General features: G+C 40.9%; 1 protein-coding gene across 2 annotated transcripts in view; it reads left to right on the top strand.

The window, feature by feature from the left end:
• The window catches only part of LOC119724618 (G-protein coupled receptor GRL101-like), a 64,005-nt gene that overhangs the window by 17,098 nt on the left and 20,641 nt on the right, over positions 1 to 26,266 (top strand). For both annotated transcript variants that reach the window (XM_038195747.1, XM_038195748.1), the window contains exons 2-7: positions 6,355 to 6,477; positions 21,968 to 22,135; positions 22,716 to 22,823; positions 23,741 to 23,857; positions 24,632 to 24,760; positions 25,468 to 25,677. In XM_038195747.1, the coding sequence (XP_038051675.1) occupies positions 6,438 to 6,477; positions 21,968 to 22,135; positions 22,716 to 22,823; positions 23,741 to 23,857; positions 24,632 to 24,760; positions 25,468 to 25,677 (772 nt within the window). In that variant the 5' untranslated portion in view covers positions 6,355 to 6,437. The remainder of the gene's footprint in view (positions 1 to 6,354; positions 6,478 to 21,967; positions 22,136 to 22,715; positions 22,824 to 23,740; positions 23,858 to 24,631; positions 24,761 to 25,467; positions 25,678 to 26,266) is intronic.

Genomic DNA, 26,266 nt, shown 5'->3' with positions numbered 1-26,266 from the left:
AAAGGCAGGCAATGAGTACACCACCGTCTTTTCCTCAAAAAACATCGGTTAAAATGGTCAGAAATGGCCTCAAATCGCACCACAGAGCATCTCGAATCCAAAAAAATTTCGGGGCCCTTAAGCGTGCCCCGAAGCCCAAGCCGTAATTTTTTTACCCACTTTTTTTGGGGGGACCAAAATTTCTTTGCGCCCCCCCCCCCCACAAATTGTGTTCTGGATCCGCCCTTGCGTGATGATGTGTCACTCATGTGACTATAATTAGTTCTATATTAGTGGTCATTTCATAAAACAGGGCCTTGGCCTTGGCCTTGGCCTTGAGGGTTAAGCCTTGGCCTTGGCCTCGAGGCTTGAGGGTCAAAGCCTTGGCCTTGGCCTTGGCCTTGAGGGTCAAAGCCTTGGCCTTGGCCTTGGCCTTGAGGGTCAAAGCCTTTGCTCCAACACTGGTGTGCTGTAAAGTTTGGATGTTTGAATACAAGTGAGGTACTGACATGAACTGGATTTGCATTGCATTTAGGTCATTGGTGCTCCTGAAAAAAAGTTCGGTTTGTATACAGGGTGAGTAAAAAAAACGAAACCCAAATGTCGGGACCATTTTTGTAGTGAAGTTCTGCATGTAGCACTTTCAAAATCTAGGATATGAAAGCCCAATTCATAAGCTTCGTACAAGAATCATTCAAATCACTCACTTTTTAAGTTACGGAGTTTTAAACACAGCCGCCGTTTTAAGGTTCTGTCCACATAGAGTTTGCCGTAAACTTCTACTCTACATCAATGGTTTTGATACTGATACTGATACTGATTCAATTTAATGCGGTCACAAAAATGACCAAGTAAGCTTCATCTTTTTAGATGGCAAGAATTCAGCCATGACCTAAAACGAAGACAATGATTTCATTTTCTTGACCAATTGGCCTATTTAACCAAATTCAATTTAAACACTTTTTTGTCCTCTATTTACTGTTGTGTTTTCAATTGCCAATTCTATGCATTTTCCCCTTCAGACACGGTGTCCTAGAGAAAAATCACTACCACTTCCCTCTCGAAGCAAGTGTCAGAATTTGAAAGTGACGCCTATTATGTGAGAATAAATTGACTGCATCTTTGCTGTATTTTTGCATGTCTGGCTCCACAGCCCTTCGAATACAGTGACTAATTGATAATTATCGGCAGGATGCTTCCCGCGCTTTGAATTGTCAGCAAACAGGAAGATTGGCTTGTTTTGGAGTGGTTACTATGGCGTAGCCGGTCTGGTTCCCTGACCTCTAGGTTACATGCCACCTATGAGTGCAACTCAATAAATAGGCCAAAAATCCGCACGCCGAGCTCATGAATAAAGTTATAGGCCCGGCAGACTATTCTATATTTATAGAGAGTTCTGAGAGCCGTGAAATTTGGGGATTGAAGACATGTGGCACTGCACATTATCTGACGTGGACTTGGGATTTCCAATTCTGAGCATTTTGGATGCAATTGGTCCGAAAGTGGCGCCATTTAGCCATGTTGTGGAAGGATCTTTTTTTTTCTTCAAAATGGCTACTCTTCCAGTTTGGGAAATATCATTTGTTTTAGAAGTGGTGTTGTTTGGGTGAGAATTTCTTCAAAAAGTCGTTGTCAACCCACCAAAAATTGAATGGAAAATGAAAGACGACTTGTCAATTATCATTTTTTTTCCTGTGCAGCCTGAACACCAGTGAGCGTTTGAGTATTTCTTTTGAGAATTTGGAAGTATGGGGATTTATCACTGGTGTCTATGGGAATCTATTTACTTGGTTACACCCCTATGGGGTTGCTAGTCGATAAATTGCCTTTAGCCATTGGAAACATAACCGAGTTGCAAAGATCAAGATTCTCACAACTCTCCAGATCGCTTAAGACCTGCGTTAAATTAATGCTTGATTTACACCTTTAACGCTACTTTCGATTTGTGGGGCGCAGGCCTGCTGGGATATGTTTTTTTCGGTGATATTGCCTCCAAAGAAGATCACCCCCTAAAAAGTAGTCCTGAAACCCGTCGCCATTTCGAAAAATGATCCCTCCGCTCCCTTGCAAAGTAGAAACATCCGGATACAATTTCATCCTAATTTCACAAAAGTAAAAGCTCACAGTATACTGTAGAGAGTTGGGGCCCTTCATTTTCAAACCCCCGGGTATATCGTCCTCAAATTTTCTCTTATAAGGGGGGGGGGGGGAGTTATTTGGTCAGCGTAGGCACTTGGTGCCTTTTTACTGCTAGCAATTTCATTGTGGATTTTGTATCGCAATTTTACGTTTGTCCACAGTAGGCACCCGACTATAGTCTGGTGACTAAAGTCAACACAGCGGTTTGTCAATCTTTGCGCAAATTAATTAGCGACAAAGTGTGAAGTACGTGTGACGGTGTTCCTGTATTGGAAACATTTTCACTGAGTAAATTGTCAGTTTCCCCCTTTCTATTTCGAAGGCTAAATGTCACAGTTTGGCGATTGTCCCACTTAGCACACAAATGCGACGTTGTCAGCTACACAATGAACCTTATTGTGGTACAGAAATCAATTAGAAGAAGTGACTCTTGCAGAAGCCGTTTTTCTAGGAGGAAAATGCCACGTCTTTTGTTGTCGTTGAGCAATTATATATTTCTGCAGGGAACAGTTTCCCAATTTGAGGTCATGTGTGGAGAAAGTAAACAACTTTGTTTTGCAGAAAGGAGCGATGACAGAAGTGAACAAAAACAAACAACTTCACTGAATTAATTAACTCTGTAGTATTTTTAAAAGGGCCGCTATAAAGATTGTCCGTGGAATATCCTTTTACACAGCAAGGGGATATCATTATACCCAGCACGAGATGAGACGGAGGGGTACCCCCCCCCCCATCTCCCTATACCCTATACACACCCTAGACTATTGTTACCTGACACATCCCCCCTACATATGGCTCAAAAGAATTCCTGAGATTCTGGTAACACAATGACCAACACAAGGGAGGGGCTTTCCCTCCGTCTAATATGGTGCTAATGCGAGCAGATTCGGCGATTAATTATGCAAAGCAAGTCTGCGTCTTGACCTCGAGATTCTGACCATTCAGCGGGCGCCTTCTATCCGGTCTCCCGTAACCCGTTGTTGTATTACAACAACATGGCATCTTAATAGACCAATCAACAGCTTAGTCCACATTTCTGATCGAAATGGCGTCACCGCCTCTAAAGACCACTCCGATTGGCCGGCGCGCGGGGTCGCATAAAATGTACACGCTGTGATTATTCAGACGTTCAACCGTGGCTCTGCCCAAGTGAATGTCTGATCCTGAGAACGCTATAAAGATACACTTTAAGAAGATTATGATACCGCTCTCTGATTGAACAATGCGTCAACGGGCGGATCCTGGGGCTATGGGTGCCACGCCCCCCCCCCCCCAAGAAATAAGTTGCGTTCTGTGGTTTAAGTTGCCTAATGAAACCAGAGAACGAGTTTTTTTTTTTTTTATAATTGTGTAGTCCACGCGTCCCCTTTTCTCTATAGTTTCGTGAAATATTAATGATAAGAAAGAACAGAAAAGGGGCCAAAGAAGCGCCCCCTAGCATCAAATGAGGACTCCCCCCCCCCCGGCTGGCAGGCCTGTCCATCTCCCCGCCCCTTCACTCCCTCCCCGAGCATTTGGTTCTGGATCCACCGGCCATTTGGAGACGACATTCATACACACTAGCCACTAAAGCTTTTGTAGAAGTGTTTTTCAAAGCAATGAATTATTGCTGTCTGCCGGCAAGTCATCATTATTCTGATCTGGAAAGTCCAGGATTTGGTGTTTCATGATAGCACTACAGATCCATCCCTCTCCAAACCATCTAAGAAACATTCCCCAATGTTCCTCCCTCTTCCTTTCATCCTACCTGTCAGATTATGTGGGCTTATATTCTCCCCCTCCGGTGTCTTTGTCTTTACGAGACACCCCATCACCGTCTCCTCCTCGCTCTCTCTCTCTCTTCTTATGCCGTGATTCGACGCCGATCGCCCCACGGAATGACGAGGAGTTGACTGGTGGGATGTGTCACCGGTGTGCCGCCTCGGGGTCCGGGCCTTGAATGATCCACCGCGTCGCCGTGACCCACAGCCACTTAGCTTGGCTTTTTTACAAATCCCTTGCAAATCCACCTCTCCGTGCTTGGCAAACAAGTTGGTTTTTAAAGAGACAATTTCAGCACGGCTGTTTTTCTTCATGTCTGATGGAAGAATCGTGTATATTATCCCTCCTAAAGTATGCAAACATACATTCTGTGCCAAATAGTCCTTTCAGACAAAATCAATCAAGTGACTGTTTTCAAGAGTTAAGAATTCCCAGCCGACGTAAAGCAGGATTGACTGGCCGTGCTGTTAATGTAACTCGATACAGCTATGCTTTGACTGCGGGAGATTGATAAACCAGCTGTGACTACAACTTGCCTGTTTTGTCTGTTCATGGTCTGTAGACTGGGTTTGACTATGCTTGCTTCACATATGATCTGACTGCTGGTGACTAGCCTGTGTTAAAAGTATAGCAGGGGAAGTGGATGGACATTTTGACTGTCTGTGACTGTTTAAAAAGCAGGAGGGTTAATCCAAGTTATACAAAACTGTGTTCAACATCACTTTGTTTTGGAGTGGCTCGATATAGGTCGGCCTATCACACTATTTAAGTTAAAACACAAACTCAAACAATTAACGGAAAAGGTAAAGGAACACCGTACTTTATAGTGACAGTCAAATTCACAAAAGAAATCTTACAATTAAGTGTTAAAAACTTGTTTCAGAAATAAATATATTACGAGTTGGTCTGACATGTCTGAGAATCATCGGCCATTTTGGTTCGACAACGCCGAGAGAGGCAATTGTAGTAAAGTGTCTTGCCCAAGAACACAAGCACCGTGATTCTTATCGTAATAGCACTTCATACCAAAGGTCTCAAAGCGCTTCACAACTTTTACCCTTTTCATCAAGTTATCTCCTGAGCAGAGAGAGGCAATTGTAGTTAGGTGTCTTGCCTAAGAACACAAGCACCATGTTCCCCGTCAGGGTTCAAACCCATACCGTCACACATGGTTCGGACACCGTAAATCATGCGTTGAACCACGGCACTGAATATTTCGTTGCAGCATACGATGTTTTCTTTAAGCACCTCTGCTACACGTTGCTCACCCATTTTCACACCTAAAAGTGCAGCCTTTTTCTGTCAGCCGACCTGGGTGACTCACAAGATAAGATTAAAAACCAAGTTCTCTATCAATCTTGGTAGAAAATCTCGGCGCTTTTTCTCTTATTTTTTAAAGACTTTGATTCAACTGTTAACCCCAAAGTACAGACGAAAGCCCGCCAGAAATCCGCTAATGGAATTGGAGCTTGGGAAGTAATTGGCCCAAAGTTGAGCATTCTATTCCTTTCCGTCGAAACCTTGGCTATGATGTTTTCTCGCGCGGCATCCGCTATGGAGTCATATACACTAATGTTTACTTTGACCTCAATTTGCATGTTGACCCCAAGTGGGCGTGGTAAGCCTCGGTGAAGCAATTTGCCCCAGTGTTCATCATCAACGTTATGTTTTGCGTAATAGCGAAACGTTTTGGAGTGTTTTATGGAGATAATGTTGTAATATTGAACTACATGTGTTCAAAGTCTGAAAGAAACAAATTTGCCAAAAAGTAAAACAAATCAAAACAAAACAAACAAATAAATAATTGTTTTTACACGTGCCAACCGTGATTTCAGAGGACAGTGAAATCGGAGCATATATATATCTCATCTTAAGGACCTGCATACAATAACCAAGTCTCTCTATTAACCATTGCATTTTGTGCTTGCGCATACTCTTTAGGCCTTTTACAAAAAAGTGACACACAGACAGCAGACAGACAGACAGAGAGCGTAGGATCTTTTAATATAGGAAGGATTCTGCTTGACTGTTTTTAAATGAGACCTAAGGGTGTTTATCAAATCTCGGCTTCATTCCCAGCTGGGGCTTCAAGTTCGCTAGCTTTGTGATGCGATGTTCGGCGTCTGACTTAGGAGACTCCTGGTTCAGCCCTTGTCTAGGCCCAACATTCTGTCGAAAAGACACATGAAATCGTGTTATGTACCTGTTGTAGTAGAATACCAGAATCGGATTTTCGTTGCGTTGAAACATAACAGGCTTTGAATTTGTGAATCGGGGAAAGGAGATAGAGCCGATACCGGAGAACGAAGCCGTGATTTGATAAACACCCCAAGTCTCGTTCCAGCATACACGACAGAGTCTACCTAAGCTGTGCTGCACATTTCAAATATAAAATCTTAATTTGTTTCTGATAAGAATTATTTAATTACCGGGCTATGTATTAATTCCATTTTTTGTGTTTCCCCCTTTACGCAGGTCAAAACAGCCGATCTAACCCAGCAGATTTGCGATATACATTAACTCTACATTTTGGCCATTTTACCATCAGCAATGTCACCATGAGACTTACCAGTATCCTTCTCGTTGTCTTCCTAATATGTAAGTACCCATTATATTTTAAATATACCTTCCGCCATTTTGTATTGCACCCACAGGCGTGCAAAGAGATCTGCATGTAAAGGGTCATACGTCACAGGTACCAGACCATTTCCCTCAGTGTAAATTTTAAACTCATCGCCATTTTGTATTGTACCCGCATGCTCGCATACAAGACTGCAATAAAAATGGCCCTCCGTCAGGGTACCAGTCTATAATTTTGGGTGTAAATTTTCAAGATGAAAACTTGTGTCTTGTTTCGTTTTCCCTACAATCTTCTAATATAATTACATGTATTTTGTTTTGAAAATATTTTTTTCTACATTAAACAAGGTTTCTATTTGAAAATTCTTAGTTTATTCAAATCAAAGAAAATCCTGGTTGAAATGTTTTCAAAGTAAGCTCCTTTTAGTCTTTTTATGTAGATCACAGACAACATCAAGGCCTCCTCGTGAAAATAAACATGGATAGAATTCCTGTATTGACGCTGGTCTACATAAGTTTCGGCTCTTTCAGAAATTCCCTACATTTCATTTCGTCCGTCCACTAAAAACCCATAAACGTGCTATTCCAGGGGCCTATCAAAATAATATCTGTAGGCCTCATCAGCAGAATTCTCCAGCCGGTTCGCCAGATCGGCCATGACGCAAATGCGCGCGAACTCACGCCCATAAATTTCTACTCCTCTCTCGCCTGGCATTTGCCGCCCAAAAAAATCTTATTTTATACTTCATTGCCGACCTGAGCAGACGTTTTAGCGCTTCGCTGTACAGTGTCAAAGCGTTTAACCCTGCAGACGTTTATTTGTTCAACGTGCGGAGTTTGCAATCAGTTTGGGAGTTTTCTTAAAAAAAAAAAATCGCAATGCCCCATGGGATAGGTCTGGAAGTAATTTTGGATCATACCAAGCTGACTTGCGTTAATACGGTTGCTCATTCCACGATTGTAAAGTATTTCCACCTTTAAGTTGGCATGTCTGTGCTCTGCTGAAAATTTATTTTTAATGGAATACCCCATGAATTTAGTTAACTACATTTTGATGTGGAGAAACAGTATTGAACGATTTCTTAATTCGCTTTCACAATTTGGAAATCTTTTGCATATTTTAAATATTGGTTTTTTTTTAATCTTATCGTCGGAGACGTTTGTTGAATATGAAGTGTATTATTAATATAGAGAAGTGTAGCTGTCAGAAAAAACACAATTATTACCAATGTTTCTTCTCAAAACATGATTTTTTTGGTTCTTAAGAACCAAACTTAGTTCATATATGGTTCTGCTTAAACGTTTAAGTATTGTTCCGCTTAAACGTTATTGTTCCGCTTAAGCGTATTGTTCTCAGAAGAACTCAATACCTTTGGTTCTTCTCAGAAACAAGGAGAATATAGCTCTGAAAACTTAAATTGTAATTTAGTGTAGAGCCACGAAGTATTGTTCGAGAAGAACCGAAGGTGTTACCAATGGTTCTTCTCAGAACCACGAAGTATTGTTCCAAGAAGAACCAAAGTTAATATATATTGTTATTCGAAGAACTGCTGCATGAGAAGAACAAATATCATTATTTCGGTTCCTCTCTGAACCAAAAGAACTATTTTTCGAAGAACCAGACTTAATACCTCTGTCTTAAAACCACGAAATGGTCTTCGAGAAGAACCGAACTTGTCACATGTGGTTCTTCTCGGAACTACGAAGTATTGTTCACATCTCGTAGTTCTTCCAAGTTGTACTCTCGAAACCCTGAAAATTCCCGAACCACATCCAAATTTCCTTTCCTTTACGAGATTGCCCATTTCTGTGTCGCAATATTCCATTAGATTAAGCACAACACTAAACTATTTTTTTTCCGTACATTTTCCGCCTTTTGGTGTATTTTTTTAATAACTCCCCGGTTTATTCCGCCGGCTGAACACGGGCGTATCAGTTCAAATGCAACCGGTCCGTTTACCGGCTGTTACAAATTACGTGTGTCACTATTTAGACACGGTGCGCGACTTCGGATCAAATCGGGCGGGAATTTTGCCCCTGGGTGGAGGAGCAATATCTCAAAGGAGGAGCAATATCTCATAGAACAACACATGTTTCTCCGGTTGTTCTTGGACGTCGCTTGGAATAAGTGTAAAAATGAGTGACGATGCATATGGTCCAATATTAAAAGGAAAAAAAGGTCCGGTAGTTTTTGTGTGTGTTTTACAAGAGGTATAGGACAGAGCAGATTTTTTGGGGGTTGGGTGTTTTGTGGTGGTAAAATAGAGGAAGTTTTATTTGAAGTTTTAAGTACTTGTCTTCGTTTTGACAATTTTGCATGATGTAGCGAATTTGGGCCAACTGCGAATTCGCTACTGGTTTCAACATGTTTGAAATAAGGGAATCAATGTGGGCTTGGCTGGTTTTAAACACTATTTGTGAGACCGGTTGGAGTCTGAAAACTGATAATGACCGGAGCCGAAGCCAAAAGTGAAAACAAGTCAAACAATTTTAATTTCCAACGATTCTGTTCAACAATTTTACTTCATGTTTCTCGAAAACACCCGTCTAGCTATGCTATGGCGTGTCCCTCTCGTAAACAACTCCTTGTGTGGTGATTGGCGCGCGTCGCGCGTACTGCGTGATGTGGCGTAGAACGCAGCTGTGCCGGTGTAGTGTGAATTTAGGACTATGAAATACTGACTCACTGATATTATTGCGCATGCCTACGTGACGATTGTGAACGTTCAACCAGTAAAACGGTACTGGCACCGGATTTGATAGGAGTCCAAATTTCATGTGACACGGGAAAAGACCAGCCAGCCGGTCTTTATCAACCGTGTAAAACCGGCCACGTGACGGGCTCTTTAACCAATAGCATTGGGTAAACTGTCTGAGGTATTTATGAATAATAGTTTCAAATGATCTGCTTTCCAGTTTAATTCCTAAAAGTATCATAATATGTCAAATTTCAAAATAATGTCCCCGTCGAACAGTCACGATCAACGGCTAATGGAATGAAATGAGACATTCCTATGGGCTATATCTACGTGACACACATCACAGAGGCCAGTTGACAATTTTAAACTCACACATGATATGATACATTATTTATAAGATAATGCATCGAAAGGAAGCAAAAAAGCATGAAAAATACCGTTACATTTTGAAAAAAAAATAAGACAATTAAAGGGGATGTACAACATTTGCTTTTGCTGTATTTTTCAGAAATGGATGGCTTTGGGGGTTAGTATTTTATAGCAAATATTGTATACGCTGACCTGTTTAAAGTTTTGTGTTTATAGATGCTGGGGGAAAAACAACCTTTCTTGTAGTCTGGTTCCCTGACCTACTTCAGAAAAAATGGGGCAATTTGTCGGGGAATTTTCAGGTCAAGGAACCAGAATTGGTTCCGCTCGCGAATGTGTAAGCAATTGCAGACAAAATGTGGACTGACTTTAAATTTGATAAACTAGGGCAGTATTTGAAAAAAAGTCAGGTTTTTTCCAACGATGGTTGGCCGACCATCGAAGGAAATCAATTCAAAAATTCCACTTTTCTTGGAAATGACAGCTCACCAGGTGCCACGATTTCACAGGATGCTTGAGATTATTATTCACTTACAGTCAAGTAAGGTAATTTATAATAATTTGGTTTTTTTTTTTTGATGTTTGCGAATGTTGTATACTACCTTTAAAAAAGTCCCGTAATGGTTCGACAAAGTTTGAAGCTTCCTTAAACTTTTGTAAAAATGCAAATCAAGAGAATGTCAAAATGGGAATACAGTCTGTGAAATACGACAGTTCATTAATATTCCCCACAGTCATACAAAACGATCGATGCCAAGAAACGTTTAACTCGACCCTCGACCGATCCTGAGTCCGGCCCATCGACCGTTGAATTGAGCGCAGCAACCGTATCATAAATGCGGGTGATCGGCCCATTGCCAGACGGACTGGCGAGCCGATTGTTTTTTCTTTTGCAACCAGGTATAGTCATTAACCAAACACCCATGCGTAAAACATCATGTGATTGAAATACTATCACGTGTTTTGTATGACCTTTCGTAATGTTTTGATTTCGAACAAAAGTTGAAGAGACACTTTTGATTATGGCTGGTATTTTGAGATATTTCCCTTGTTTTTCCTGCCAAAATGCATCGTTAATACATTTTAATGCAATAAATTTCACCTTACTTTCCGATTCATGGCTCTGCGCGGGATTTTATTTTTTGAAAGGAAAGTAAAGTCTCAGAACCATTCCTTTAACAACTGACGCATGCGTAGTGTGGTCAGTGACTATCCTTGGTTGCAGTAAAAAAAATTATTGCCGGCAGGCGCGCCGTCGCCGCGACATAATGATTACGAGAGAGTCAAGTGTCTTGACAAAAAAGCTGCTCATTTTTTTGAGGGGATGTTGAAATCTGGGTCATTCGAGACGTACACCTTATCCCTGTTCTATATTTTTTCTATGGTCTTTTTGAGTAGAGTCCTCTATCCGAGTTCAACAATTTCGTGAAATATGAGTTGGTTTGAGCGGTCAGTCTTAAAGTAGGAAGGCTGCGATTATCGCTGCGTTGATTTTTGAATGCGTAGAAATGTGAATGAAATCGCACACAGCTTGCTAAGCGTTTGAAAGAAATGTCTTACCGTTCTAGAGAAAAGATGGAAAAGAACGGTCGTTTACTTCGGACGCGGCTGACATTTTGTGGCATACGCATCCGTATTGCAAGCCGTGTCCATTAAATGTACGGTACACGTTGTGTGTGTGTGTATTCTGTGTCACGTAATTTACACAGCACTAATGTTGTTTCTCGCACGTCCGCAGAATGCGATGCACTGTGCGGCAGGATTCACAACTAGCTTGATTTTTGAGAGTCAAAATGTTGACCCCGGACAATTCCTTCTCGCAAAGTTCTCGCAAGAATAACACAAAACGCCCAAATTTTAAAGGATAGTTGTGTTGACGTTTATATCCTACTATTAAATGCACGTTCCTGACCACTGAATACCATTTCGTTAAAACGCGGTTTGTATTGGAATTGGGCGCATTTCAGGATGCAGTGTCCCTTTAAACTTGGTTACAATGCAGAGGGCACTTACGCTCTCATATTGTAGATGTGATACTCATCATGGGTTAGGCTAGGGTTCCAGACAATGAAAAGACTTTCTTCTCCAGTTCAGGTGGGGCAAAGGTCGTGAGAGAGGGCGTGCCTTCCCCCCTTCATCCCGCCCTCCCCTCCCACACAAGGCTTCCCATACTTCGTTTGTTGTACTACACCTGTTTCGACTATTTCGACACCTTTTCTTCCACGAACACACCTTCTACAACCAGTCATTTTAGCCTCGCCTTTTCCACATGCCTCTATAACATCCCCTTTAACGTCTGCCACCTGTCTAGCACCTCTAAACTCCCCCTCTATTACACAGCCACCGAATTTGATCACTGCAGGAAAAACCTGCCAACCCATTTCTCGCTTATCGATTCCGGTAATGTCAATCCCTCGGACGAATGAAAAATCGATCAGCTCAGTTCTTCATAGGAAGCATTGTGTCTGCACCTGAGTGCAAGACACAGTCTGCACTGGTCTGCACAGGTGATAATGACATATTTTTTTTATATGAAAGGTCCGCTTGAATTGTAAAAAGCAAAACAAGTGTGACAAAATAAAGTTCTATATGCTTTCATTCTCTTCAATCGTCTCCGATTCTAATCGTGTCTTTTCAAGGCTCTGTAAGAAATGTCGCTATTGACTAGTCTTGTCTCGTGTGTTAATTGGTCCATTTGGGACCCTTTTCGCCTTGTTAGGCGCCGTCTACAGACGAGTACGATATGGAGATTTTGAGGTGCCCAGGGAGAAATTAGATTGTATACGATTTTCCGATAGAAAACACTTGTTTAAAATGGATTTGAAAAAGCTGCCGATGTATGAAAACTAAGTGACATTGCGATGTACCGAACCGTTAGACGGTGTGCCTATCAAATCTTTCCTTATAAACTAGCTATGCAGTCAATATGTTTGCATTAATAAGAACGGTTCACTATATTCTGGGCCGTTATTATTGGCCACTGTTTGCTGTACAAATAACACATTGAATGGACCATAGGTTAATTAATAAGAGATAATCCACGTGTTAAATGGGGTACGTCTCTCTTCAAAGGTAATAACCCATTGTCTCTTGTTATATTAGGTATATCAATCAGTCATCCACGATTAAAGACCATATAAAGATATCGAAGGGAATGCACTTTGGGTTTTTATTTTATTTTAATCCATCGATCATTCTGTTTTGGGATTTTAATTTTCTCAAATGAACTAAATCAAGCAACAGGGTCAGGTGGATTGTAATTTCCGTCAAATATAGTTCAACTTAAAGGGACAATGCGCCCAACTGGGCTTCAAGACGCGTTTTGAACGAAATGATGTTAATTGGAAAGAACATTCAAAAGTAAGATATAAACATCCCCGCAACCATCCTTCAAAAACTGGGCGTTTTTGTGTTATTTCGTGCGAGAACGGCTTTAGGTGTCCACTTTTTGCGACCCAAAAAAATCGGGCTGTTCGTGCTAGTTGTGATTTCACCCGTGAAGTGTCCGCCTTTTGCGGACGTGTAAGAAACCACATCTGTGCATTGGTGTGTGGAATATTTATGTGACACACAACGTGTATCGTATACATTGAATGAAAACGACAGGAAAAACGTTTGCGTACTCCGTCGTGTCCGATGCAAACTACCGGTTTTTCCGTCTTTTCTCGGGAACGGTAAAGACATTTTAGTTGGTACCCTTTCAACCAGATGTTTGAAATAGGATAAGTTAACAATCCAAAGCATGACATTTTCGGGGATTTCGGGACGCAGTGCCCCTCTAATGTTCATGTATGCATGGATGCAATAACCATATTTATATTTTAAAGGTGTACTTTCACCGTTTCTTGTTGTGTGTATTAAATTTGATGATTCGTGTCTTGATTTGTCACATTTCGGGGATATGTATTTTAGAGTTTAGGAATTAAGCAATATTATTTTGTGGTGTTTTCATCAAATTTGACATCTTGTGCTGTTGGGACTTGCAGGAGATTTATTTCTGAACTTTGTAATTTGCCATTCAAGTGTCATTTTAAATGACTTCAAACTACCGGGTGTCCCCCAAAAAGCTCTGTTAGCAGATATCCTTAAATTTCTAAAAAACTACTTAACATGAGTATTTCATCTTCATGGAACATATTAATTATACTCTTGTGTATAATCAATGAAAATGCCGTGGAAATCCGTTCATGAAAACCAGAGATCTAACTGATTGTAAAAAGCTATTCGTGTTTCACCCATTCCAATGTGATTTACACAGTAAGTGATATCGGTGCATCAGATTGTCATGGGCCTTTTCACTGTGATGTAAATTAAGTTAGCTGTGTAAATCCCTTCCCACGGGAATGGATGAAAAACCCATAGCCGTTTATAATCTGTTAGATCTCTGTTTTGCATGAGCGGATTTCCATGGCATTTTCACTGATTGTATATATATACAAGAGTATAATAAATATGCTCCATCGAGATGAAATACTCAATCATGTTAAAGAGGTTGTGGAATGCTCGAAGACATTTCCGTCATTTTTCGGGTATATGTAGCCTAAGGTGTGATGAAATAAAAACCACTTTTGTGTCTGTCATGAAATGAGTACAAAAGGTACTTTTGAGAGCTGATTTTCAGGTCCTGTTTCGACCCGAACGTGCAATTTGTGTAAAAGTCGTCGTTGGGGGCAGCAAAAAAAACATAGTAAATCGTGACGTAATAAACAGGACTCGTTTATACGCTACGTCGGGAGTCCTGCTTATTACGTCACGATTTACTATGGTTTGTTTGCTGCCCCCAACGACGACTTTTACACAAATTGCACACCTTAGGCTACATATACCCGAAAAATGTCTTCGAGCATTCCACAACCTCTTTAAGTAGTTGTTGAGAAATTAAAGGATATCTGCTTGCACAACTTTTTTGAGGACACCCTGTATATCTACATGTAATTATCTTGAGGTATGTCGTGTCCTTCACATAATCACTCTTGGAGGAAGAATACATTATGTACTGCACGAATCTAGAATTATGAAATCGTAGTTGTCAGATGTAACAGAAACAGGACGGAATATGGACCCCAAATTATAGAATGCCCCGGTAGAATGATTACATACTGCCTTCAAGTGTATGTAATCCTGCCGGCCTATATTCTAAAAAAAAGGGGGAGGGGGTTCGGATTAGACCTAAAAAACAATCGACTTCACCGAGCATTGTTGGGTCCAAAATCAAATACATGTGTATGGATTTCCGACTTCAGTTCAAAGATATAGAAGTCGGCGAGTGTGTTTTTTTTTTAGTAGCAACTACATTTCCAGTAAGTTCTCAAACATTATAAGCCTATGTCCTATGACCATTTTGACAACTACATACTACTGTTTTTCTCTGAATTTCGAGTGTTGTGCCCTAATTAGACGCTGCATTTTGAGGCTGAATCGGTCAAGAGTTGTTTGTTTTTTGGGAGTAACTAAGGATTTTCTTATCGCTAATACGCCCGCGGCATGGGCTGAAGCGCCACCACACGTGGTATGTCACACTATCTGCGCCTGCATTCTTTCTTATTGATTGGCGCTTTTTTTTGGTCAGAAAGAATTGCTAACAAGATAATTATTATTATTGCTAATAATAATAATAATAATGTTGTGCTTATATAGCGCCTTATACCAAAGGTGTCAAACGTTTTACAATGATTACCCCCGTTCATCAGGCCACGAGACCACTTCTGCAGCAGCTCAGTATCAGCGCATTATGCCCCGTACCGTCGCAGGAACCCATTTACTCCTGGGTGGGGAGAAGCAATGCGTGACAAAGTACCTTGCCCAAGGGCACACGCACCGCATCCCGGCTGGACTCGAACCCACAACCTGCAGCTTTACCCGCAGACCACGAATCCAATGCCCTTAATCATGAAGCCACAACATCCACTTTAAGTACACATTCACTGAGTATAATTGTAAAGTAAGATGACATCTTTGGAATCGGAGAAAAAGACTTAAGAATTCCAAGCTATACATCGTGAGACCTTACACACCGGCCAATAACCTTTCAAACCTCAATTTTTTCAAGTCACGTGATAAATGCTATTAATTGGACCAATGGGAGGTAAGCAGAGACCCCCCGCGGGGAGGGGTCGCCCTGTCGTATGGGAAATGCAACAACGATCCGAGTACCAGGTAAAGGAAATTGGACCCGGTGGTATCGACAAGGTGGCACCCCCTGGGAGTTAAGTGTCCTTAAGTTACTGGAAAATGGTTTGGACGTGCGATATTTAAGGAAGTGATTTCTGTGGGGAGGTGCGGCGACTTCAATTCTGCTCGATCGTGACAGGGGTGGCGAAGACATTAAAGGATTTTAAAATGGTTATGAAGCCAGAGGTGGAAGCCGAACCCGGAGACGAGGTCGTGGTTTCAATTAAAACAACATGCCTAGCCTTGCTTCTTCTTGCCAGTGATTGGTGGAACGAGCGCATATACGCGCGCTTCTATTGACCAATCAGATCAGATCCATTGATAACGCAGGCTTCCAGTTAAGAATAAATCACGTCAAATGACTTCAATCTAATGATACAAAAAAGTCATTTTGAAAAGAATTTGGTAACGGATGCAAGCATATTGTGAAGAAAACTTTGATTTTTTGGGGCACACGTCTACAGAGTTCTTCTTCAATTCGACTATCGCCCCGTTTGACAGGCACTTTGTTGTTTATTTACAACTGTGAGTGCATGGAGTGGTCTTATCTTTGAGACTCGCCGGCTTGTGTTGGTTAATCGTGATAAAATTGCCGCCTACGGTCAGAGGTGGCTCCGAATCGTATCATCCTGAGGGCGTACTTACACAAAACAAAGTGGAATAAACAAAGTTCTGGGAGAGTTTTGTCATGAGACCAGTTTGTCTATTTGATAACTGATTGAAAAAGTTAAACCATCTGCATGTGCAAAAAGTATGTTGGTCCTCAACGGTGAAGAGGAGAATATTGCATCTTAAAGGACCGTTAAAAGCAATATCTGTTGTGTTTCCCAGACCACACGATTCTGGCTATTTTGGGTGCACACCTGTAAATATGCCTAAACCCATCCGCCGAGCTCATGAAAAAAAGTTATACCCTCAAAAAAAAAAAATTCTATATTAGAGGGTTCTGAGAGCATTGGGGAAGTGAAGAGATATGGCAATCACCTCTGACCTATTGTAATTGGCGTAAAAAGTATGGGTGGAAGCCGTGCACAGGAATGTGAGCTTGAGTTTCAGTGAAATTTTGATGAAATTGGGGCCCTATTAAAAGTGCTCTATTTTACAGTAGAGTCTAGGCACCGTTTATCAAAATGGCGATTGGCTTCAGGACTTTTTTCAGGGGTTGTCATCTTCGGATGGAAATTTCTCCTAAAAGTAATTGAAAAGAACAAAAATTGAAAAGAAAATGAAAGTTGATGTAATAAGCTTTAATTTGATGTGTGTCTCGAACACTTTGGAGAGTTCTGAGTATTTTTCCCGAATTTCTGAAGTGGGGGCATTTATCATTGGAGTCTATGGCAGTTACTGGTCTGTAACTTTAAGAACGGAAGTTGTAGCTGAATGGCAGCTGAGATTAAGCGTTCGATTTTGTCTAACATGCATCAAACGAAATCTCATAGGTTAAAATTAATGGCTCTCTTTCTGACAGACGGCGCGAGTCGTGACACTTGCAAATTAATGTTTGATCAGCATTGATAAAAAGTCCTCGGTGGGCAATTCAAAAACACAGATAATCTCTGCAATAAAAACCGAACAATTTTCACTAACGACCCATCCCGTTCTCAAAAAACAGACACCCCTGCACCCACGAGAGGGGGTGACCTCCTAATACGAAATGTTTCACCAAATTACCGTGATGGCGAGTGGCAAAACCATCTCCCGGTTGGATATAAACGTGGCTCCCCTGGGCAATGCGCGGAATAATGGACTGAGTGAACGTGCTACATTTCAAATTCGAAGGTTTGTGTTCGGGCGGAATTAGACTTTTGGGAGATCGTTTAGCGTTAAAATTGCAGCGTTTGACGAAAGACAGATTGTCTGTTGCTATCTGAGAAAGTTGCGTTTGGCTCAAGTAAGGTCTCCTCAGCAAGGTTGTACATCATGTTCCGAATGATAGTGCATTGATATGAACCTATCAAATTACTACACGTATAGTAGTTGTTCCTTGATATCTACAGGGTGCCCCAAAAATGTTGTGCAAGCAGATATCCTTTAATTTCTCAAAAACTACTTCACATGAGTATTTCATCTTCATGGAGCATATTAATTATACTCTTGAGGCTTCGGAGGATTTTTTAAAAGGGAAATAAGTCCGAATTTCATTACGTTTGAATTCATTGCTTTTTTTCTCCTTTTATATTTTCTTCTCATGTTTTTAGAGAAGTAAAGTCCAAAACGCCATAGCTTACACCCAGCCATATGCGGATGTCGTTTGGGATTTTTTTTTTTTGAAAACGGCCGTTGAAGTCTGCAGTGCAGTGGGGAAGAGTGGTGAATGCACGCCTCACATTGGAAAACCATCAAAAATCTGTTCGTATTTCACTAGTCACGGTTTAATTCATAATCCGATAATAGTAATTTCATTCCGAAATCCCTGGATGAAATACCATAATTGGAAAAAAATTGAAGTCACTACGGACATCCGGGTATTAGAGTTAACCCACAAACGCCGTGATGTAATTTTGTTCAAGATACACGTACACGACTGTTTCATGTATTTCAAGCACATCACACACATTTCAAATCTGGTTCGTTTTTGGTGGTTGCAGAGGGTTAACCTAGTGTCGTCTTTGTACCTATCCGATTCACTGACTGAACGACTGTTTCATGTATTTCAAGCACATCACACACTTTTCAATTCTTGTTTGTTTTTGCTGGTTACATGCAGAGGGTCAGCCTAATGTCGCCTTTTAAAATATCCGATTCACTGACTGAACGACTGACTGACTGACTTTTGTGACTATAGTTGTAGAGTGGTGAAGAGAACCGGGCAGTGCAGTCGTACAGTATTACCCAGTAGCACACAAATTGGGGCTTAGTTATTTTGAAAGATGAAGGATATCAACTAAAGATGATTATAATAATTGAATTTGCCCAGAAGAAAAGTTGACTTTTGGGGGATAGAATTGTGTCAATTCGTTACCCTAGCAGTCAAATTCGAGGTATGAAAAAAACACTTTGAAGCCTCTCGTATGTCATGATCTGAGGCATTTCCTGTCAAGTTCGTGCCGAGTTACCGTGCTGTCTCTTCCCGGGAAGAAGGCATCGTTGTCCCGGGGGAAGGTGCGAGCAGCGTGATTTGTCTTGCGTCCTATACCGTCCAAAGTGAGCAAAACGCCCACGAGGTGGACCCGTTTCCCCCCGGTGAGACTTTCTGGAGCGTGCTGCCTCGGACAAAGGGAAGATGATTAGATCAGCGGAGCCCGCAGCTTCGGATCAGCAGGGGGAAAAGCGGGTGTTTATCGGACGAAGCCCCGGGCAAAACTTGGTCTGGATTTCTTCTCCCTTTTGTGTCCGGATAATAATCGAAACTGTAACGAGAAATGGCGAGATTTTCAGTGCCGCCGGAGGATTTGAAGCGAGCTTGTTACATCGATGCTTCGCCAAAAAAAGAAGAAGAAAAAACGGTGTCAAAATGGTGACCTGTAGTAATAGAGTGAGTCATCTGTTATTCTGTGGAGCATCAATTGTGGATGCATTAATAATTAATTGTTTAACCATACTTATTATTACCGAAAATGGTACCTTATTATAGGGAGACATTCAATAGACTTGTGTGAAAACAACAATCCTCGAAGTATCCCGTTTCTAAAACATTTTTCTCAAGTTTTGTTTTTAGTAGAATTGTTTTCAGCAACTTTCGACAGTTTAATTCCTTCTAGAAATGGTACTTAAAACATTAAGTTAGACGATTTAAATGTCCTTCTCATGTTAAGTCTCTCCCTAACGTCAAATGATTTGTTACAAATTGTCTCCTTAAAGCAGCATTTGGAAGAATTTTATTTATCTGCAAAAGCAGATCAGTAGTACAGGGTGAGTAAAAAAAAAAAACGAAACCCAAATGTCGGGACCATTGTTTTAGTGAAGTTCCGCATGTAGCACTTTCAAAATCTAGGATCTGAAAGCCCAATTCATAAGCTTTCTTTTAGTACAAGAATCATTCAAATCACTCATCACTCAAGCTACGGAGTTTTAAACACAACCAGCGTTTTGAAGTTCTGTCCACGGATCACAAAAAAGGTGTGCGTTCTTGCAGCAAAACGAACACAATTCACACACATCCTTATGTGATTTGCTTTCTTTTTGCTGAAAGAACACTGAACTTTTTGTGATCCGTGGACAGAACTTTAAAATGGCGGTTGTGTTAAAAACTTTGTAACTTGAAAAGTACATAAGTGATTTGAATGATTCTCATACTAAAAGAAAGCTTATGAATTGAGCTTTCATATCTTAGATTTTGAAAGTGCTATATGCAGAACCTCACTAAAACAATGGCCCCGACATTTGGGTTTCGGGTTTTTTTACTCACCCTGTACAGTGTGAGTCAAGATTATAGTAACCAGATTATAGAAAAAATAAAACAATATGTAGCTTGCACCATTTCATAAAAATGACATAGGCATAAAGTACGTGTAACTGACTAGTAACTGTGTAAATGTTACCTATTCCCAAGCTCAGTGTTTATTTTAATAAAAAAAAAATCATAAATTCAGTTGTCCACTGATCGTTTACCGTTCTACGAACTGATGAATATCCGTTAAATACAATGAAACATGGACGTTTCCCACCTCCATGAATGAACGAAAATTTGCAAAGGAAAACAGACAAAAATCGCCATCAGTATTTCAAAAACAAAAAAGGTTGACTTGTTCCACATATTCAAAACACATAATATGACAGTAAAAATAATAATGAAAACGAAAGCGAATTTTCAAAATAAAATTTGCGGCACATCCGATATACAATCTGCAAAAAATCATCTGCCCCACTTTTTGGCGCCTTTTTGATGAAATTGTTTGACCGACTATTTCCCTTTAGCGTTTCTAGGCAGACAGTTCGCCTCCCATAAACGAGGTTGAGATGCGCAATAACAAATGATTCTCGACAGCCCAATAAAAACGAGCAGCAGGTTTAGCCTTGGGAAATAGTCAAGGAAAGAATATCATATAACGCGTGAAAAAAAAGACCTAATCGCGAACAGTTTTGTGTGTTTTTTGTAATCCTACCTCATGCTTATCTGGTAACAGTGGACAGGTTTACAAATTGTATTTTGAAGGAGATCGGATGATCATGTTTAGCTTGCAACAAAAATGAAGATGTCCTATTTTGTCTGTAAAAATATAGGTTAGTCGTCCAGTTAGTGTCGTTTGGTTTATAAATACAGGGTGATTAAAAAAAAAAAAAAAACAAATGTCGGGACCATTGTTTAAGTGACGTTTTGCATGTAGCACTTTCAAAATCTACGACATGAAAGCCCAATTCATAAGCTTTCTTTTAGTACAAGCATCGTTTAAATCGCTCATGTACTTTTCAAGTTACGGAATTTTAAACACAACCACCCTTTTAAAGTTCTGTCCACAGATCACAAAAGAAGTGTGCGTTCTTTCAGCAAAACGAAAACAATTTTTGCACAATCCCATGTGATTTGTTTTCGTTTTGCTGAAAGAACACTTACCTTTCTGTGATCCGTGGACGGAACTTTAAAACGGTAGTTGTCTTTAAAATTCCGTAACATGAAAAGTACATTAGTGATTTGAATGATTCTTAAACTAAAAGAAAGCTTATGAATTGGGCTTTCGTATCCTAGATTTTACATGCAGAACTTCACTAAAACAATGGTCCCGACATTTGGGTTTCGGGTTTTTTTTTACTCACCCTGTATACAATTGCAATTATGGACATTTTATATTTACTTTTAGCTAAGCGAACTAATCTGGTTTTTGTTTAATGTAATTCTGGTGGAGATCTAATAATTCTTGTGGTTTATTTGGTAATGTATATTTAAACGACCGTATCCTCTCCGAGTGATCCCCGTTTGCTATTTCCCAGGTTTGCAGTATTGATTAATAATGTGCTGGCATCATGACGTTGGGTGTGATCCCTGGCTAGATGGCATAAAGTGTTGTATGGCTTTTGACTAGTCTTAGAGTATGTCAGGAGAAAGATATTTGGCTATAGGGCCATCGCGGATTTGTCCTTTGATAAAAAAAATATATGTAGAATAACAAGCAATGCCAGCCATTTTGAAAATTTTGAAAATTGCTTGTTATGAATGGGTACCTGTGAGGGTAGAGGACCGAATGTGCACTGATATCGGCTGCCGTGTGGTCTCGTGGCCTGATGAACAGAGGAATAAATGTAAAGTGCTTTGAGATTATTGCTACAATGGAAAGCGCTATATAAGCATTACAACTTATTCTAATAATGATTCATCAACCTCCTTCCCGCAGCCCTCTTCCTGGCATCGGACGCGAGGCTGCGCAACAAAGACGAGACGACGTCCTGCGAGAACGAGGCTGACTTCGAGTGCGAGCCCGGCGTCTGCATCGATGCGTCGCTGGCGTGCAACTCGGCGTACGACTGCGAGTCCATGGCAGACGAGACCGTCATGCTATGCGGTGAGAAGAAAATGTTTGCTAACAAAAAAAGTTACCAAAAAAGTGAACGGAAGACTTTTGAGGCGCTTGGTGGCAGCAAACACACCAGTCCTTTTCTATTGTTTACGTCATTTTAAGCATGCGCACATTAGATTAAACATGACGTAATCAAATAAGTGGCCCGGTGTGTTTGTTGCCACCAATTAAAGCGTCTGATAAATCTCTCATTGTATATTGCTTGTTGAAAGCTTTTAGCTGATAGTTCAATATTTTTTTCTGTTTGCCACTTTAAGTTTGGTTGAGTAGGCAGGATGATGAGCCAATGTTCTTGCTTAGCCAGAATCAGCTGAGAAGCAGGGCAAATATTATGGAACCGCTTACCACAGGAAAACTGCTAAGCATAGAAAAATATTGCTTAGCAAGAAACTGTTACCAGCTAAAAAAAGCTGTACAATGTATATTGCTCGCGACTGGTGATCAGCTGATTTTTGCTTAAATTTGCTAAGCAGGCTCTCTTGTCAGAAGCTTGCAAAGGATTCGTATTGCTTGGGAGATCTGAGATAATACTTTTCAAGCTTTTTTTTGTTCTCTTTACAAATAGGGTGCCCCTCGGGCGAGTTTAGGTGCCTGAATTCCTGCATACCGCTAGAGAAGAGGTGCGACCGGCATTGCGACTGCCAGGACGACTGTGCAGATGAAGATCATTGTGGTAAGCAATTTACACATTTACCTGCATTTGACACATTTTTTTGTTACTGAGAATATTGACAAAACGTGGTGATTATAAAGCCCTTTATGCTAAAGTCTCAAAGCGCTTCACAATCGTAACCCATGATTATCCAAGTGTTATCAGGCAGTTCGAGATCAGCGCAATCGGTCTCGAACGGCTACCTAGTCCCGGGCTGAGAGAGGCAATAATGGTATTGTGTCTTGCCCAAGAACACAAACACCATATTACCCATCAGGGTTCACGCCCACCGTGGGCCCACGTTGCCATCACACACGAGATGGACAACGTAACCATCGAACAATGGTGCTGTAGGACGTAAATGGTCCATCTATTGGATACTTGCAAGACTATTCGTATGCACCTACTTTAAAATACAGATAAGGACCTCATACTCGGATGGTACAATATTCAGGACTCAACCTTACCTCACAAGTCCTTACACGTCCTCACATGTTAACCAAAAGTCTATCTCTAGTCGTCATAATTCTATCACAAGTCCTCACAAGTCACCCACAATTCCATCTTAAGTCCTCGCAAGTCCTCGCAATTCCACCACGAGTCCATCAGAAGTCCTTACACGTCCTCACAAGTCCTTACACGTCCTCACAAGTCAACCAAAAGTCCATCTCTAGTCCTCACAATTCCATCACAAGTCCTCACATGTCCTCACAAACTATTAAAACGAACTGTATGTCACAATAGTATCCCATTTCTTAGCGTGCATTCCTGTAATTTGTGGCTGGACTTCTGAAATGGCCTACAATTGGTGAAGGACTCGTGATGTACTTGAGTACAAGTCGGGCTTGACGTCTCAGAATTTTGCAAAGATATTGAGCAAGACAACATTATTCTTGAAGGCCTTTGAGAAAAGCTTTGTCTCTTTTCCATCTGTACAGATAGCTTCCAGTGTCTTCCTGGGTTTCAGAAGTGCGAAAACCACTTCTGCATGCCCACTTATGCCTGGTGCGACTTCGTTGATGATTGTGGGGATATGTCTGATGAAGCTCTTTGCGGTAGGTAGTATAACCTCATAATAACCTCATTATGACCTCATGATAATATGATAATGATCTTGTAATAACCCTATAAAGATCGCATAACCTCATAATATCTTCATACGTAACTTCTAATTAAAGACGTGGTAATTGCTTAACCTCATCAAGACAGTAACAACCTCATAAACCTCATAGTTAATCTCAAACAACCTCTTAAAAACCTAATAATGACCACAAAGTGACCTTATGATGACCCCCTGATAACCTCGTAATGACTTCAGATAATCAACCTCATGATGTGACTCCAAAAGGACCTAGCAATCTCTTGACCTCATCACGACTGATAACATCATAAAAACCTCGTCATTTACATCAAAATAACCTCATAATAACCTCATGATGATAACATAGTGACCTCCCGAGGAGCCCATTATGACATATTATGACCTCATAATCAACCTTGTGATAACCTTATATATGACATCAAAGAAGACCTAGCCATTTCACTACTTCATGACCTTAACCTCATAAAGACATCTTAATCAGTGTTAATATGTGTTATGACCTCATGATGACCTCATATTAACCTCCCGATGACCCCAGTGTGACAGGTAGGGATTGTTCTGTCATTAAATTGGTAGCTTCTTTTCAGAGTACTGCAAATGATCCCTGGTCTCAAAACTTTGAACTAGCTGTAATACTGAGGCAAAACCACGCCCAGCTTGTCTGGACTAGACCTTCTGTACTCGAAAATCCCCTGTTATTTTTGGTAAACATTCTTTTTGATTTCAGAGAGGCTCGATTGTTGGTACGGCCAGTTCCAATGTATCAACCAGCAGTGCATCAATTCGTTTTTCCTGTGTGACGGCATACAGGACTGCACGGACGGCACGGACGAGATGGAGTCTACTTGTTCCCCTGGTAATTCATTAGGGCAGCATACCAGTAAAAAGGCACAAAACTGCCTACACCGGCCATATCACGATTTGCATGACCTCCAATTCTTTGGCATAAGAGCATTTTGTGGGCCATTGAGTCTCCATAGCAGAAAAGTGGAACATTGTACCAGCGCCATCAGTCAAGTCAGGAACTAAAATCATGATGTTGGACCCGCGCCAGAAACGATAGACGGAAGTAAGGCCAATTTCGCAAATCCTAAAATTGCTCTAGTCTTACACCCTTAATTCCACTCTTGGTGGCAGCAGACAAACTTACCATTAGACCGGCGCAGTCAATCCTTGGGTTTTCTACCAAGATCTTGGGAAGTTTGGGAGAAGACCTTGGGAAATTCTAGCCAAAAATTGGGATTGTGTGCGTATTGGGCACGCACAAAGATATGGATTGCGCATGCGCAAAATATTACATTGCATCACTTTGTGAGCGTTACTTGTGAGTCTTTGGCAACCTTGTTCCCATGGTGTGGAGCAGTACACTCCCACTACCTGCTATTGAAAAGAACGTAGTCCCTGAGAACAAGGTTAGGTCTTTGGCTAGACTTATACATAATCCTGACTTTCGTGGGAAATCTTGAGAATCTGTCTGTGGTAATCTTGGTTTTTGTCAATTTTTTTTATGCGAGGGACGGATACCATATTAAATGTGTTGAAGGAAAAACCATATAATTTCAGGCAACTTTGCCGATTGCGGCGACGGCACCCGAGTCCGCGCCCAGCAGTTCTGCAACGGCGATGCAAAGTGCCAGCTCAACAAGGCAGTCGAGATCAACTGCGATTGCTCCGACGACGAGTTCCGATGCGGGAACGGCAAGTGCCTGCCGCCGGCCAAGCAGTGCGATCGGTTGTGCGACTGTTCCAACTGCGAGGACGAAGAAGGATGCGGTAAAAAAAAAATGTTGCAGATGTACTGTCTGTGCGGTTTAAAATTGTATTTTCTCTAACTGGGCCTATGCAACGAATGTTTCCATGGAACGAAAAACAAGTTGTAAAATTAATTTATTCTGAATATTAATGAGTTATTCTCAATATTTAGTTATTCTTCTCAACATTTAGCTGTTCTCATTATTTGATAAATGCTATATTTTTATATCTCTTATTGTGACTAAAACTTAATTCAGCCTACTGGGTGTGACGTTTTTATCCGAATGAAATGAACCCCCCAAAAATAGGAAGAATAAAAATATATTAAATATTCTTCAAAATTCGATTTTCTGTTTGCTGCCTGACAAAGAATTCAGTTCTTGCAGGGTGGACTGGTTCCCGCCGTCAATCGGATGTAACAATGGAGGGACCAGATGCCAGTCTACTTGCAAAACCAGCTCAAAATTAGAATCTTTTTCTAAAGGGTAGCAGACGCACAAAACAGAAAAAAAGGAGTTTTGTTTTCGCATAAGGAAATTCATCACGACTTAAAACAGAATGAATTTAGTAAAGAGCCCGACAGTTGAGCTTTACCATAAGTTTTTTTATG

Source organism: Patiria miniata, unplaced genomic scaffold (genome assembly GCF_015706575.1).
Source record: "Patiria miniata isolate m_02_andy unplaced genomic scaffold, ASM1570657v1 HiC_scaffold_18, whole genome shotgun sequence".
NCBI classification, from domain to species: domain Eukaryota; kingdom Metazoa; phylum Echinodermata; class Asteroidea; order Valvatida; family Asterinidae; genus Patiria; species Patiria miniata.
The sequence above is the reverse complement of the archived record's forward strand: the minus strand, read 5'-3'. Positions and strand labels throughout refer to the sequence as shown.